The sequence below is a fragment of the Hydra vulgaris genome, chromosome 07, assembly GCF_038396675.1.
Source record: "Hydra vulgaris chromosome 07, alternate assembly HydraT2T_AEP".
NCBI classification, from domain to species: Eukaryota; Metazoa; Cnidaria; class Hydrozoa; order Anthoathecata; family Hydridae; genus Hydra; species Hydra vulgaris.
In genome coordinates, this window is record NC_088926.1 from 34,810,001 (window position 1) to 34,825,341 (window position 15,341).

General features: G+C 30.4%; 1 protein-coding gene across 1 annotated transcript; it reads right to left on the reverse strand.

Annotated features, from left to right (window-relative positions):
• Positions 1–1,731: 1,731 nt before the first annotated feature.
• LOC105850130 (uncharacterized) lies at positions 1,732–2,433 on the reverse strand. Its single transcript, XM_065802135.1, has one exon. It carries the CDS (start codon positions 2,431–2,433, stop codon positions 1,732–1,734), a length of 702 nt encoding a protein of 233 aa, XP_065658207.1.
• Between the last annotated feature and the right edge of the window lie 12,908 nt (positions 2,434–15,341).

Below are 15,341 nucleotides of genomic sequence, written 5' to 3' on the forward strand. Positions count from 1 at the left end.
AATTTGATCATTGATCATTCGTGTATTTTGAGTTGTATAAGATTTAGAGGACGAATTCTTATGCAACTCAACAGGAATGCAGAATATTCGTAAAAAGGCATTAATATTGCTTATAGCATAGAAAATGTAATAGAAGTACGCAAAACTCTTAAAGAAAACGCCAAAATAATCAATATATTGTCATGTGTGAAAAACCTGATCAATTTTTTAAACCAGGAAAGAATATCACGTATGAACGTAACATTTGTACGAGAACAAAATAAAATAAAAAAGAAAATACTGAAATTTCCAGATGTTGCTGATTCAGTAAAGGATCAATTTATATCAGCAATCCATCCAAAAAAATAAAATAAAAACTTCTAAGGTAGAGGCATGAACCTAGAAAATGTGTTGAAGTTGGTCAAAACGCGGAAATATCAAAATAAATAGCAAAAAAATTTCCGAAAAAATAAAACAATTTACAGAAGATATCAACTTGGTTGACTATTTTCAACAGATTTCAGTAGCTAACGAAAACCCTTAATCAAAACCTTATACCCCGTTTTACAAAAACAACGGCCACTCCGACTCCTTGGTAAAACTTCGTTCAAAAGTGGACCTTACTAACAAATAGCTTTGTCAAAGCATTTAATAAAGTTTCTAATTGAAGATTACAAAAAATATAAATTAATTAAACGTTATGGTTCATGTTTGATTGAAGTCTTTCATTCTACATCTGAATAGAAACGAATTCAAATGGCGTTCTGAAAGAAGGATTCAGTCTTTGATCCAACACTACTTATGAACTTTATCAGCAACTTTTTAAATACGTTTGCAGCTAAGACACTTGTAAAATGTATTCAGAAAAAAAATTACTATAAACACTACGAAAAGCTAACTTTGCCTCTAAACATAGATATTATTGTTGATTGGATCCAAGTATGGCTTATGGAAGTTGCGTGCTTATTAGTTTATAAATAAAATTTTAAACATATTTTAAACTTATTTTATGATTGAAAAAATTATTTTTGTGTATAAACATATTTGTTTGTTCCAGTTCTTTATGATTGGGCAGCTTAAAAAAAAGTTAAATATTTGTCAATGTTAAAAATATTATTATTTGTTAATGAAAAACAACACTTTAGCGAAAACGAAAAACGATTTTATCTAAATCAGTATTTGGAGCGTTTAAAAGCAGTATTAACACATTTTTACATCACTAAACAACCAACCGAGAGAAAGCAGCATTAACACGTATTTTTAGATTAATCACAAAACAACATAAATAATAAAAATGTGTAACGGCATTTAATAATATATCCGAATTGCTAGGTGCATACATTAGATTAGTTTATAACCTTTGCAAGGGAACTTGAATTGTTACAAATTTGTTTATATAAATATATATTTTTTTAATAAATATAATTCGTTGATTAGAGAGAGCAGTTTGGGTGCATTAAAAGCAGTTAGTGTGCATTAAAAGTTATGGGAACACATCCATTATTTTATAAGCAAAGCATGTTTAATGCAAAAAAATTTTTTTTGGTTTACTTTAAAAATAGTTTTAGCGCTTTTAAAAAAGTCGCCGTAATAAAATAAAAACTAAAATAAAGCTAAAAGTCATAATTTAAACAAACAAACAAAAAACTTGAATAAAATATTGGTAAATAAAATATCATTTTTAAAATTACATCTTTTTAAGAATTTTTAAAAATAAATATTTAACGAACTTGCTATAAGATCTAAAAAAATTCAATCATTAAGTAATTTTACCCAAACACTCCACTCTACATGAGGTTCTTTTGTGTGTTCAAAAATAGGTTCTCCTTTCCAAAGCCAGTCTTTAGTATGAATGCTATAAATTTTTTCAAACTTGTTCCAAGCTGCAGCTTTCGAAGTAAAAGCATTAGTGGCTTGAATTGAAGCATATTTGAAACCTGCACGTTTTACTAATGGTAGAAGGCAATTGATTAATTCATTTGACAGTTTTTTTCCTCTATAATCGGGATGAACTCCAAGAAACCACAAATCAGCAGTTTTTCCAGGCTCTGCTAATTCTGGCATTAAACCTAAAGCTTGTTTATCTGCATACCACTGAAAATTCATCCAAGGAGTTAAAGACTTTTCATCGCTGTTGTATTTTTCCTCAAATCCACATGGCACAAACATATTATCTCTTACTATATAAACTGCAGCAATTCGGTTTGCATCGTCGTCAATAGCAACAACACTAATTCCATTAGTGCAACCGTAGTCTATTAAGTAACCAACAAACTCTAACCAGTCTGAAAAACTAGCTGCCAGATTAGGATGAAACTCTGCAATATCAGCGCATGCAGGTTCCGTACAGAATGCTTCTGCCAAAACTTTTAAAGCTTCTTCTCTGTGATGCAACTCAAGTACTCTAATAGAAATATTGTCTTTTTTTAACAATAGGGAGGATTCAGCAGGCATTATAGCAACTATATATGATTTTTTTAATATTTGAATGAATTTGCTTTCAGAACTCAGATATTTCAAATGTAACTTAAGATAACAATATAAAATAAGAATGAGTTTTTAAAAATAACAATCAAAACAAATAAAACGTTTTTGATTGGTAAGTTAAATATTTTTTTTATTAGTTTTTATGCTTATAAGTTTGAAGTAAATAAACCGCTTTGTTTAATGTTTTAAATGCATTTCGATCGTTTTTTTATTTAGTTTTGAAAATAAATTAGATAGTAAGTTATGATAAGAATAAAAATAGTTATAATGATAAATAATTGTATTAGCATAATTAATTTTTTTAAAATCTTATTCTGCTCATTTAAAGAAAAAGCCTTTACTTAGATGTTCAAAAAGTATCAAATATTTAAACATCTTTGGTATCACACCTGCCTAATACTTCGTGGTCCACGTTTCGTAATGTATTGAAACAAATTATTGATTTACAGAAGAATAAGCTTTAATGAACCTTTTAGAACTCGAAAGTAGTTATTTAAAAAAAGTATTGTCAAAGAACAATTAAAAAAAGACTCTTAGTCTTTAATAAGTTAATAATAAGATGTGAATTTTACACTACAAGGTAGTCATAAACTGTTTTAATATGCTTTTAACTTCTAAATATTTATCTAGAATTAACTGATTTTTATAAGTAATTATTAAGCAAACATTAAAAATAGTATTTATTATCAGTGTACGGTGGTCATTTATTCTAACCATATTTTCTATAGTATCATCAACAGATACTTCTATATCACTGTGAATGCTCAATAATGCCAACCCGTTAGTTTAAACTTTACTTATTGTATTCCTCTGATACGTTTTCAGCTGCTACTAGTGAAAGACTTAAAGCCGTTTTTTTACTACTTGCAGTAGAACAACAGTTCCCAACCTATGGGTTGCGACCTCAACGGGGGTTGCCATTAGACCTTCTGAAAATATTTTAATTACTAATTTTTGGTCACTTGTTTCTTTTCGTCATTTTAGCTTTAAGCGATACTCCAACTCTGACTAAAGTGTTCTTATTTACTAAAGTAATTTTTTAACCTGAACTTTAAAGATAATAGCTTCGATTGTGTGACTCTTAATTGTATAATGCACATATAAAATATCGTATAGTTTACAATATTTTAGGTGTGCATTGCGCAATGAACTTTATACAATTAAGAGTCAAACACAATCGAAACTTTAAAGCCGAAGCTTTACAACACAATCGGAACACTATTCAAAACAATTGTGTTATAAAGCTGAAGAACTTAAAGTTTAGGCGTTATAAAATGCGTATACGTTTTATTCCCTTGCAAATATTAAACAAAACATATAAAAAAATTGTTTTGTAGAAAAAATAATTACAAACCCATTATAAAATATTTGTAGCAAAACAACATGGTGTCTATAAATAAAATCAGATATTTAGAAGTTAAAAAACATAGTAGTTAGCTGCAAAAATGCAGTGATTTAAGAGCAACTTTAATAATTTTACTGTTGGAGTTACCACATCTTGGCAAACAATATCAAGGAGTTGCGGCATCAGAAAGGTTGGGAATTGCTGAAGTACAAACTAAAACAACTAAAAGTATATAGTTTATGTTTTCAAAACATTCAGCTAAAACAGTTAAAACATTTATGATGGGTTTTGTTAAAGTTTGTTCATCGTTTACTGTTACATCGTTAACTGTTTTTAACTAAGATACTCTAGGCAAAAATTTTGTTTTTAACTAAGATGCTGCTTTTAAACGCTCAAAATACTGATTTAGATAAAATCGTTTTTCGTTTTCGCTAAAGTCTCGTTTTTTATTAAATAATAATATTTTTAACATTAACAAATATTTAACTTTTTTTTAAGCAGCCCAAACATTAATAAACACCTTATGTGGTGTCCTATAAGGTCATAAAAGTGTCCATACTTGGGCCCACTTCTTTTTACAACATACATAAATGATCTTTACGAAGCGTTCAATTTAAAAACCATAATTTTTGCACTTGTTATAATCATATGAAAATGTAAGCATGCTTTTTATTAAAATGAATTGAGAAAATAAAAAAATTCGTTTTGGTTTTAAAAAGGAAGTTTAGAAGTTTTTATTGACAAACATATCTTTGATACCAGGAACCAATAATATTTCTAATTAATTTGCTAAAAGCATAAGATTCATATATATAATAAAACCAAAAACATGTCTAAACTGCGTATTCGAGAAAAACCTATCGGCAAAAAAAGGTTCTTGATCAAGTATTTCCGTGGCCCTTCTTTTTGGAATAAAATAGCACCTTGCCTATTTTGACCTATGTTTATTAAAATAGTATATATATATATATATATATATATATATATATATATATATATATATATATATATATATATATATATATATATATATATATATATATATATATATATATATATATATATATATATATATATATATATATATATATATATATATATATATATATATATATATATATATATATATATGTATACGCACATTTTAGTTTATTATCTTTCTTCTATCCATATATTAAATCGAACTTTATGAACAACATTTTTCTAACCTGCTTAGTAGTGGAATTAAATAATCCAATATAAAGTTAGTTTAAACAAATATTTTCAGTGTACGTCGCTATAACAAATTTTTTATGTTATTCTTATGTTGTAATCTGATGAAATGTCATGCATATGTCATAAAATGTCATGCATAATGTTATAGCAACGTCTTATTATCATTTGATAATTACAGTAAGGGATCGTCCATAAATTACGCAACACAAAATATATTTAAAAAACGCCAGTAGGAGATATTAGGCTCTTTTACGCGGTGTTTTCATTAAACTTAATGGGTTGTTTTAACTTTTTATTTAAATTAAGACTCTGCGAGGGAAAACTTTTGATCTTTTTTGTTTTGTTTATTGTGAAAGTTTGCGTTACGTAGTTTTTGGACGTAATTTATCCCTAAGTTTCTAATATAATTTTAAAAGCATTAAATTAGAAATAATAGTTTATAGCTAATAGGTAATAACTCTACAACTTATTTTGTCTACATTATGTAGTAATATATCAATTTTGCAATATATAAAATATGCCGTTATAGTATACGATAAAAAGTAAAATACGCCGTTATCGTATACGATAAGCTAGTCGTTAAAGAATATAATCGGAAGATTATAAATAAAATATTTTTTTATTTTTTCAACGTTTCTTTCTTTTTTTATTTTTCCTTTTTTTTAAAATGGAGGAAATTTTAATTTACGAGTTTTCCGATGAAAATATTATATTATTTAAGTAAAAAAATTCTTCTAATCTTACGCTTATTGCGTCGGAAACAAACGATTTTGAATCATTAAACTTCAATTTCTTAGAAGTTAACAATTTTTGTCGGACGAAAACGTAGACCCAGACATAAATTATTATCATGATTTAATTACTGATTGCCCGTATCATTATCCAAGTGAATTAGAAGATTTTTTTTTAACGATATTTATTGACAAAAATTATGATCAGATACAAATCCTCCACAATAATATAAGAAACCTAAGTCGTAATTTTGATAAGTTTCTTAATCTTATAGAAGAAACTAAAAACCTTTTAATATTATTTGTTTAACTGAAAGTTGGAACTCAAACAATTTTTGGTAACTTAATTTTTCATCTTCCTAATTTTGAATTAATCTCTTTAAAGAGACAAAATAATAAACGTGGTGGTGGAGTTCTTATCTACGTAAATGAAAGTATCGCACATTGTGTTAGGGTTGGGTTAGGGTTAGAGAATGATTTAGGCGTTTCTGATGGCAATAAAGAAATTTTTACTGTTAAAATATTAAACAGTAATACAAAAAACATCTTATTAAACTGTTGTTATCGACTCCCTGATGGAATAAGCGAAAACTGGAGCATTTTTCTTCAACAAAATCTATTTAAGAAAGAAATTAAAGGAAAAAAAAAGAATTTTCTTATCAGAGACTTAAATATGAATTTTTTTCTCTATTACAACGACTTCAAAACTAAAAATATCTACGATTCAATATTTAAAGCTGGAGCTGTACTCCTGATTAATCGCCCTACTAGAGTGACAGCAAACTTAGCTTATCTGCTAGATAACATCATCACAACTAATATTTTTAACAATGATATTCAAAAAGGTATTATTAAAATAAATAAATCTGACCATTCAGTCAAACTCTGAAAAAAATGTTAAAGAAAACAAAAAAAATAAAAAAAAGCTATTTTTGACCACACCAATGTAGAACAATTATCATTATTGCATTGGAAACACAGCAATAATGCAAAAGTCATTTACGAAAACTTTTTAAAACATTTTATTCTATTTATGATCCTAACTTTCCAATTTGTGAAAGAATTATTAATCCAAAAAACTTAAATTCTCCTTCGGTTACTAAGGGATTAAAAAGGGTTACTAAGGGTTACTCCTTGGGTTACTAAGGGATTTTAAAAATCATCAAAAATGAAACAAAAGTTATACATTAAATATTTAAAAACAAAATCACCCCAGGCTGAAAAATTATGCAAAGATTACAAAAACTTGTTTAAAAAAGTCCGAAAAAAGTTAAAAAAAGGTTACTACTCAAAACTTCTTCATAAAACTAAAAATAATTCCAAATGAACTTGGAAAATAATAAAAGAAGTCACTGGAAAACAAAAATCATGCTTAAATTCGTTACCCTTAAATATGTTATTGAAAACAATTTGTCCATTGTATTGATATGTTAAAAAAATTTCTTAGATATATCCTGTGGTGTTCCGCAAGATTCTATTTTAGGACCACTTTTGTTTCTGGTTTACATATAAAGCCTCAAAACTTTTAAGTACCATGTTTGCAGATGATACAAACCTATTTCTTCCTAATAATATTTATTAAATCTACACAACTATGAATATCGAACTGGAAAAAGTTCAAACCTAACAAATTAACCCTTAAAATATAAACAAAACAAAATGGGTTCTTTTTCACCCACTCGCCAAAAAAGCGATCTTTACCCACAAATTTGCCACAAACTTATATTGATCAAGTTGAAATAAAAAGAGATGTAGTTACGAAGTTCTTAGGTGTATTCCTTGAATAGAACATTACATATAAACAACATATTAATTATATTTGTACGAAAGTTTCCAAAAGTATTGGAACCTAATATAAAGCCAGAATAAATTTAAATTAAAAAATTTTAACGCAACTCTATTATTTATTTGTTCACAGTTATATAAATTATATAATTGCAGTTAGTGGGAGCACAAACAAAAGTTAGCCGTCAAAAACACGCTATCCGGTTAAATAATTTTGCAGATCGGTTTTCACATTCTAGAATATAATTTATAGAAATGAGAATACTCAATGTATATGAACTAAATGTATTTAAAGTCTTCCGTTTGATTTAAATGTGGAAAAACAATTTATGTCTATTAGTTTTTAAAAATCTGTTTATCTTGAAGCCCATAAACAAATACAACTTAAAAAATAATAATTTTGTAAACGAACTGTTTCGTAAAACAAGATTAAATCAATTTTGTATTATTATTTTGGAATAGAATTGTTTTACCTCATTTTGATTTATCTATTCGTCGGCTTACTATCAATACCTTCTATGTCCTTTTTTACAAATTTTACAGGAGACACAATAAACTAATAATAAATACAATAGACCCACCAAAATGATTTTTTTAAATTGAGTTTCATAAATAAGTGTAATTACTAATAATTAATACACAAATACCAATTTTTCTTGCAATTAAATGGATTAAATAGCCTAAAAAAAGACTTAAAAGGTTTTATACAGATTTTTTGTGCAATTATTAAGACAGTAGGTTTATAATTTTTTATTAATTTACAAATTTCAACATATTAAATTAACATTTACAAGATTAAGTTACCAATACACAAAAAATACATAAATGCAACTAAAAAGTTTAATTAAAATAAAGAATAACGTTGTATTTAAGTAAATATTTGGTTAAAATTAAGACTAAATTGCACTTTTTTTTAATGTAAAAATTTATTAATCTTCAAATCGTAAGTTATCATAGAAAGTGATAATCTACAGGAATTAAACTTTTTATTTCCTGCAAATGGTCATATTTGCTTTTTTTTTTAATGGGCCAAGGTAACTTATATAAAGGCGTTATTGTAGCATTTACAACAGTTTTGATTTTTATACTGCGCTTTTCTAAACACTTCCAGTCATCATCAAAATCTAATTTATAGTAGATTTGGTCATCTGATATATACTGAATGGCACGTAAATCCATTGCAGTTGGATCACCAACTTGGACAAAATGATGTTTAATACCGTAAATTTGAAAAGTCTTTAAAGAAAATATCTTCTAGATACTCAACTTCATAAGGTTTTGTTTTCGCTCTTTTTAATGCAGACAAATAACAAGCAGGTGTGTACATGTCCCTATTTGAATGCTTCTTTCAATAGCCGAATGCACGCTGTTGCATTCCATTTGTGTATGTCCGGATACCAAAATTTTTTGGGTGATAGTAATGTTTTTTATCTGGGATAGATGTAATAGAGAATTTGCAAGCAGTGAATTACGATTTTGATAGTTGCATCCATCACTATATAAAATTACTTCTTCACCAGGAAACACGTTTGCTTTGGTTTCAAGAAAGCTATACAAAATAAAAGCAAATTCATTGGATGTAACCCCACCTTCTCCTTCGTGTCACAAATAACAATAGCTATCTTTGGTTTTTAAATTGAAGATAGTGTAATTGTGAACTATTAGCTTTTTCTTATAATAAAGAGTCGATGCTTTTAGAATTGTACTAAGCAATATCGCTTCCAGATCTAAGGCATATACATGTTCAGCGTGATCCTTGTCGACCTGTTTTTCTTCCCGTGCTCTTATTTTGCTTTGAATATGTGAAGTATTCGCTTCCTCAGAAGTATTGCCACACTTATATCGTATACATAAACCGCACTAATCTTTCTTAGGGTGAAGGCATTTTTAAAAGAAAGAAAACAAAAAGTTGTGTTAAGCAAAAATGTATCCTCTTGGGCGGAAATTACCAGTGGTGTACCACAAGGGTCAGTAATTGGACCACACTTGTTTGTACTATTTATAAACGATTTGCCTGAAACTCTAAAAAATCTAACCAAGCCGTATGCAGATGACACCAAAATTTTGAGTGAAATGCTTTCCAGTGCATCAACTCTTTCTTTCCGATCAGATCTTGATTTAGCTTTTAAGTGGACTCAAGACTGGCTTTTGAAATTTAATATTTCAAAATGTATGGTCATGCACTTTGGCCGAAATAACAAAAAATCACCCCTTTATATCAATGATCAAAAGTTAAACATAACAGAATCTGAATGTGATCTTGGAGTAATCTTCTCAAGCAATCTGAAATGGAAAAATCATGTTATAAAATGCGTAGGCAAAGCCAACCAAATGTTGGGTCGGATTAGAAAATGCTTTGTTTGCTTAGATATTAGACTGCTGAGAATACTTTACGTTTCTTTTGTGCGGCCACTGTTAGAGTTTGCAGTACAAGTTAGGTCACCTATTCGAAAGGAAGCAATTGAGTTATTAGAAAGAGTACAACATCGTGCAACTCGATTAATACCATCAAAATATCGTGTATGAGTATCGTCTAAAAGCTCTCGACTTAACTACCTTGACAAAAAGGAGGCAACGAGGAGATATGATTCAACTTTTTAAATTCTTTAACGGTTTTAACGATTTGGAAACAATCAAAAAAATTAGTATTCAACAAACTCAAACGAGAGGTAACAGCTTTAAATATGTCAAAGAAATCACTAAGCAAGCCTGTCGTGAAAACTTTTTATATAATAGATCGGCTAATTTGTAGAATAGCTTGCCGAGCGAGTTGGTTAAAGCACAATCAGTTAACAGTTTTAAAGCAGGTCTTGATTGCTGGATGAGCACCAATCAAGCAAATCAGCTGTCATAGTGTGTTAATACCACACTCACTGACTCACACCAGTTACTGCAATTCTTAATACTGATACTAATACTAAATCCTATTATTAAAACATGCTCATTAAAAATATAGTTATTAAACAGATAAAATTAAAAAATCAATTAAGTTTGGCTTACTAGCATTTAATTTAGGCATTAAGCCATTTAAATGTTCATTGTTTTCTGGTAGAGTTTCAGAGATATTTTTTTCGAAATAGCATAGAATTGTAATTTCCTCTTTTTTTAAATCAATATCAATAATAAATTATTTGAAACCATTTTAACTAATATTATTCATTTAAAATAAGGGTATGTTATAATTATTATAACGGATAACTTAACTAAAAGACTCTTTTACAAATTTTTTTTTAATTTCATTTTAAATAGATCAAAATGAAATCTTCAAGTGTCATCAGCTCACAATAACGACGCAGTGTATTTGAGTGCGAACACACTCAAAACATCACATATTTAAAAACAATTTTTTTGTTAAATAAAGATATTTTTTTTGCATTAAAATCATATAAAATAACTCTTCAATAAAATGCACTTTAATCTTGAAAATTTATTTAAATTTCGCTACTTTTAAGACCCCTTTTAAAGTTTTTTGTTGTTGATAATACTAGGAACTCATCAAATGTTTTAAGATCATGGAAAAACCCTGAGAGAAATTTGTATATGCTAATATTTGAAATCCATATTGTTTTATAACAGTGAACTTTAAAATAAACGTAATAAAAAATTGTAGTTCAAAGTAATTCAGGTAATTACAATGGTTTTAAACTTATTTATCGATCTTTGAAGTTTCTTGTGCGCAAATGGAGCATTTTTTTTAAAAGTAAGATAAATAAAAATTTCCAAGCTGTTTTTAAGCAAGGTCATCAAATATACCAACTAAAGTGTTCACATAGACAAATCACATCATAGATTTGATCGACTACCTGTCAACGCATTCTTTTTGCTTTGTTTTTGAAAATTTATATTCGATTTATAAAAGTCTTTAAAAGAATTTAAGGATGTTTTATCTTTTACCTTTAAATTGGACCGCAGCACTATGCGTCGCTTAGCGATAATAGGATTTTGTACATATTTTTTAGTGATTTTTCATATTTAAACTTTTTTGCATTCAGTTTTTAATTCTCTATAAAAAAAAAATTTCTTATTTTTTTAATCTTTAGATATTTTAAGGGTTTTTTCAAGGTTTTAAAAAACTCGCATTTTTGTTAAAATCCTTTTAAGGTATATGATAAGTGTTAAATTTTTATATTATTTTTATGCGAAATTAAAATAATCATATATTTAGTTGAATATAAAACTAGAAATAGAAAAAAAAGGGTTTTGCATAGCATTTTTTTGCTGATTTTTTAAATCAGCAAAAAAATTAAGTAAATGAAAATTCCGTAGTTCAATAACATACAGTTTTACCTTGCGATGGATTTTATAAATTATCAAAATGGCTACATTCATTCTTCGTCAACTTTTAACACATGTATTCTTAAGAAAAGATTTTAAAGCCTGTGCCAAATTTTTGCTTTCTAAGTTTATTGCACTAAATAATGCTGGCTGTATGGTTAGTTTCACAATTTTTCGAAGACTGGCTTTTGAGTAGATAAAAAACTTTAACAAATGTGGGAAAAAAAGCAGTTTGTTCTTCACTAAATACAAAGATTTTTTGGATAAAAAAATAAAATACAAATTATGTCTCGTAAGTTTTTTATTACTTTTAAAGTAAAATGTTATATATATATATATATATATATATATATATATATATATATATATATATATATATATAGCATAGAAAAAGACCCTGAGAAACAGATAAGGAAATATGAGGGGGGAAAGCTTATTTTAAAAGGGTGAAAAGCTAATTCAGCAGGGTACCCAGCTCATCAAGCAGGGTGAACAAAAAAGGAAGGAGGGCCAATTATTACTTGAAGCTCTTGGACTGAAATTAAACAGTAGGGTGGTCCTTAAAAATGAAAAGTTGAAATGTTGTGCTCCCACCCCCTAGAATTGTTCGTTTATATGATAAGATGTTTGTGTAAAAATATTTATACATTTGGTTGATGTTTAGAGGTCGCCCAAGCATGTTCTATAAATGTTATTTTGGCTTATTTAAAAAAAAAATTAGTTTATGAAACTTGTTCATGAAACATTGAAACTAATCAACACTTTCACCTTGTGGTCGATTCAGGTGTTTAGTAATATCAACCATCAACTAATTAAGTAATAAGTATTCTTTGATGCATGTTGGTTGACGTCATTTAGCATAAACGTCATTTTTCAAAATATTAATACGTGTTTTGTGAGATAATTACCAGTTAATGCAATAGAAACGTCTCACTATCTGCAATTCAACTCAGTAAATACAATACAAGGACTCAAAGGAATCTTCAAACCAGGACTAGTGAGTATAAATTTATCATTTCATTTTGTTTTTTGCTCCTTGACCAGTTGAAATTGTATTGCGTCATTCGTTGTATTTGTAGGCAGCGCAAAAAATCAATTGCTGTAATTTTTTTTAGGCATTGAAAGCAATTTACTACTTATTAATTTTGCATCACTCAACACTTTCTACAATTAATATGAATTTCATGAGCGATTGACCATTTTATCATTTTAAGAAATAGCCTATGGGCCTAACGCATGTCCCATCGCACTGTGTGAACTTTATTTGTTCTTTATTTCACTTTGTAGGCGAAACATGACAACACGTAGTAAGTCGGCACTATATCTCCTGGGTGAACCAACTACTGCAGTTTCCAGCATCCGCCTTGCATCAAATGGTGAAGCACTAGGGCTTTTCTGTCATCATCATCTCAATCTTGGACTCACAACACGCCAAGCATCATCGTATGTGATTGAAGAGGTGACAAAAGTCTGGAACATTGCTCGTATTCCAACTTGCCGGAAGGATTATGCCATTGCCAAGTTGGAGCTACTGTATAAGGAATGGTCAACTCTGAAAAAGCACAAAACACGCCAGTCGAAGTCGCATACATCAAATGAAACCCAATTTTGTGGCAAAATGAACGATCTCCTTGATATCGCTCACGCTAACGCTGTCACGATGATAAAAATTCAGGAAGATCTCGAGTTTCTTGCCGCACAGCGGGAACCTGGTCGACGAGGTTATATGGGCTCAATCGACACAGCACTGGTAGCCAAGGAAGAACGGAAGGCAAAGCGTACTGAGCTGGAAAATGCTAGAAGAAAACGAGCGAAGGACCAATGGGCTCAGGCTTCAGCCAGTGCAGTGTTGGATGAAAAAGACTACATCAGTGAAGAAGAGCGCATCGATGATGATGGTGAATTCAGTGCGCATAAGTTCTGTACTCCACCAAAAAAAAAAATAAGAGCAACGAAAAAAGTAATAACACCTCAGTTAGCTGCTGCATTAGATCGCACCAAAATGAGCGACAGGAAAGCCACTTTCGTCATTGCTGAAACTGCTCAAAGTTTGGGATATGACATCAGCGACCTCAGTATAAACCGTAGCACTATAAAGCGTGGACGTGAGAGATATCGGTCGGAAATTGCAGCAGCTTTGAAGAACAATTTGTCAAGTGATGTACCGTTGACAGTACATTGGGATGGCAAGTTAATGCAGGATCTTTGTGGCAAAGATCATGTTGACCGCCTTCCAATAATAGTTACAGGTTTTGGTGTCTGTCAGTTGTTGAAGGTAAGCAAGATGGTTGGTGGAACAGGAAAAAATCAGGCGTCAGCGGTAGTCCAAGCACTTCAAGAGTGGAGAGTCCAAGATCGTGTTATTGGAATGTGTTTCGACACAACCAGCTCAAATACTGGAATTCACATTGGGGCCTGTGTTGAAATTGAGCGAGCACTTGGCAAGGATTTGCTGTACTTGGCATGTCGCCATCATATAATGGAGCTGTTGGCCGGAGCTGCATTTACAGCACGCCTTACCCCCTCGTCTGCCCCAGAGGTTCTGCTTTTTAAAAGATTTCAGCAGAAATGGTCTGTTTTGGATCAGACAAAGTATGAGACAGGCTCAGAGTTGGGTGAAATTCCGTACGCAGTGAAGCAGGAAACACTGGAATTTGCTCATAGCCAGTTGCTCCGTGAGTCAGTGCGAGACGACTATTGTGAACTCCTCCAGCTGTCCATCATCTTTCTCGGAGGTTCACCTGATCCTGCACGTGGAATCAACTTCATGGCACCAGGTGCCATGCATCACGCTAGATGGATGTCGAAAGTTATATACTCACTCAAAGTCTGGATGTTCCGGTCACAATTTAAGCTCACAGCATTTGAAGAGAAAAGCCTCCGTAAAATGTGCGTCTTCACAGTCATCATATATCTGAAAGCCTGGTTCACTGCACCACTGGCTGCCAGCGCTCCTCGTAATGACCTTCAACTGCTTCAGAATCTCTACAGCTACAGGCAGTTTGACGAAAAAATTGCCATAGCTACTTGCAAGAAGCTCGAACATCACTTGTGGTATCTGTCGGAATATTTAGTGGGCCTTGCCTTTTTCGATCCAAACGTTTCATCCGAGACAAAACGAAACATGGTGGATGCACTACAGTCCAAACAATCTGTTCAACCTGGTCCAAAACGAATCATTCTAAAAGCCAGCGAGTCATCGCAACACAACTTAGAGGACTTCGTAACTTCAAACACTCGTGATCTTCTCAGCAGTCTCCACATTGGTTCTGATTTCTTGTGCGCGGACCCCGAAACATGGGAAGGCAGAGATGATTACAAGCAAAGCACAACAATTGTGAACAAACTTCTGGTCACAAATGACAATGCTGAACGGGGTGTAGCCCTTGTGCAGGAGTTAAATAAACTCATAACCCATGATGAGGACCAGTTCCAATTCCTTCTGCAAGTTGTGGCCGATCACCGACGTCGCTACCCGGATTGCCTCAAGTCAACACTGCAGGCACAGACTGTCTTATAGGCCT

What these genes read in the sequence shown, in the direction of transcription:
- LOC105850130 (XM_065802135.1), bottom strand. Translation starts at nt 2,433, where the DNA reads ATGCCTGCTGAATCCTCCCTATTGTTAAAAAAAGACAATATTTCTATT.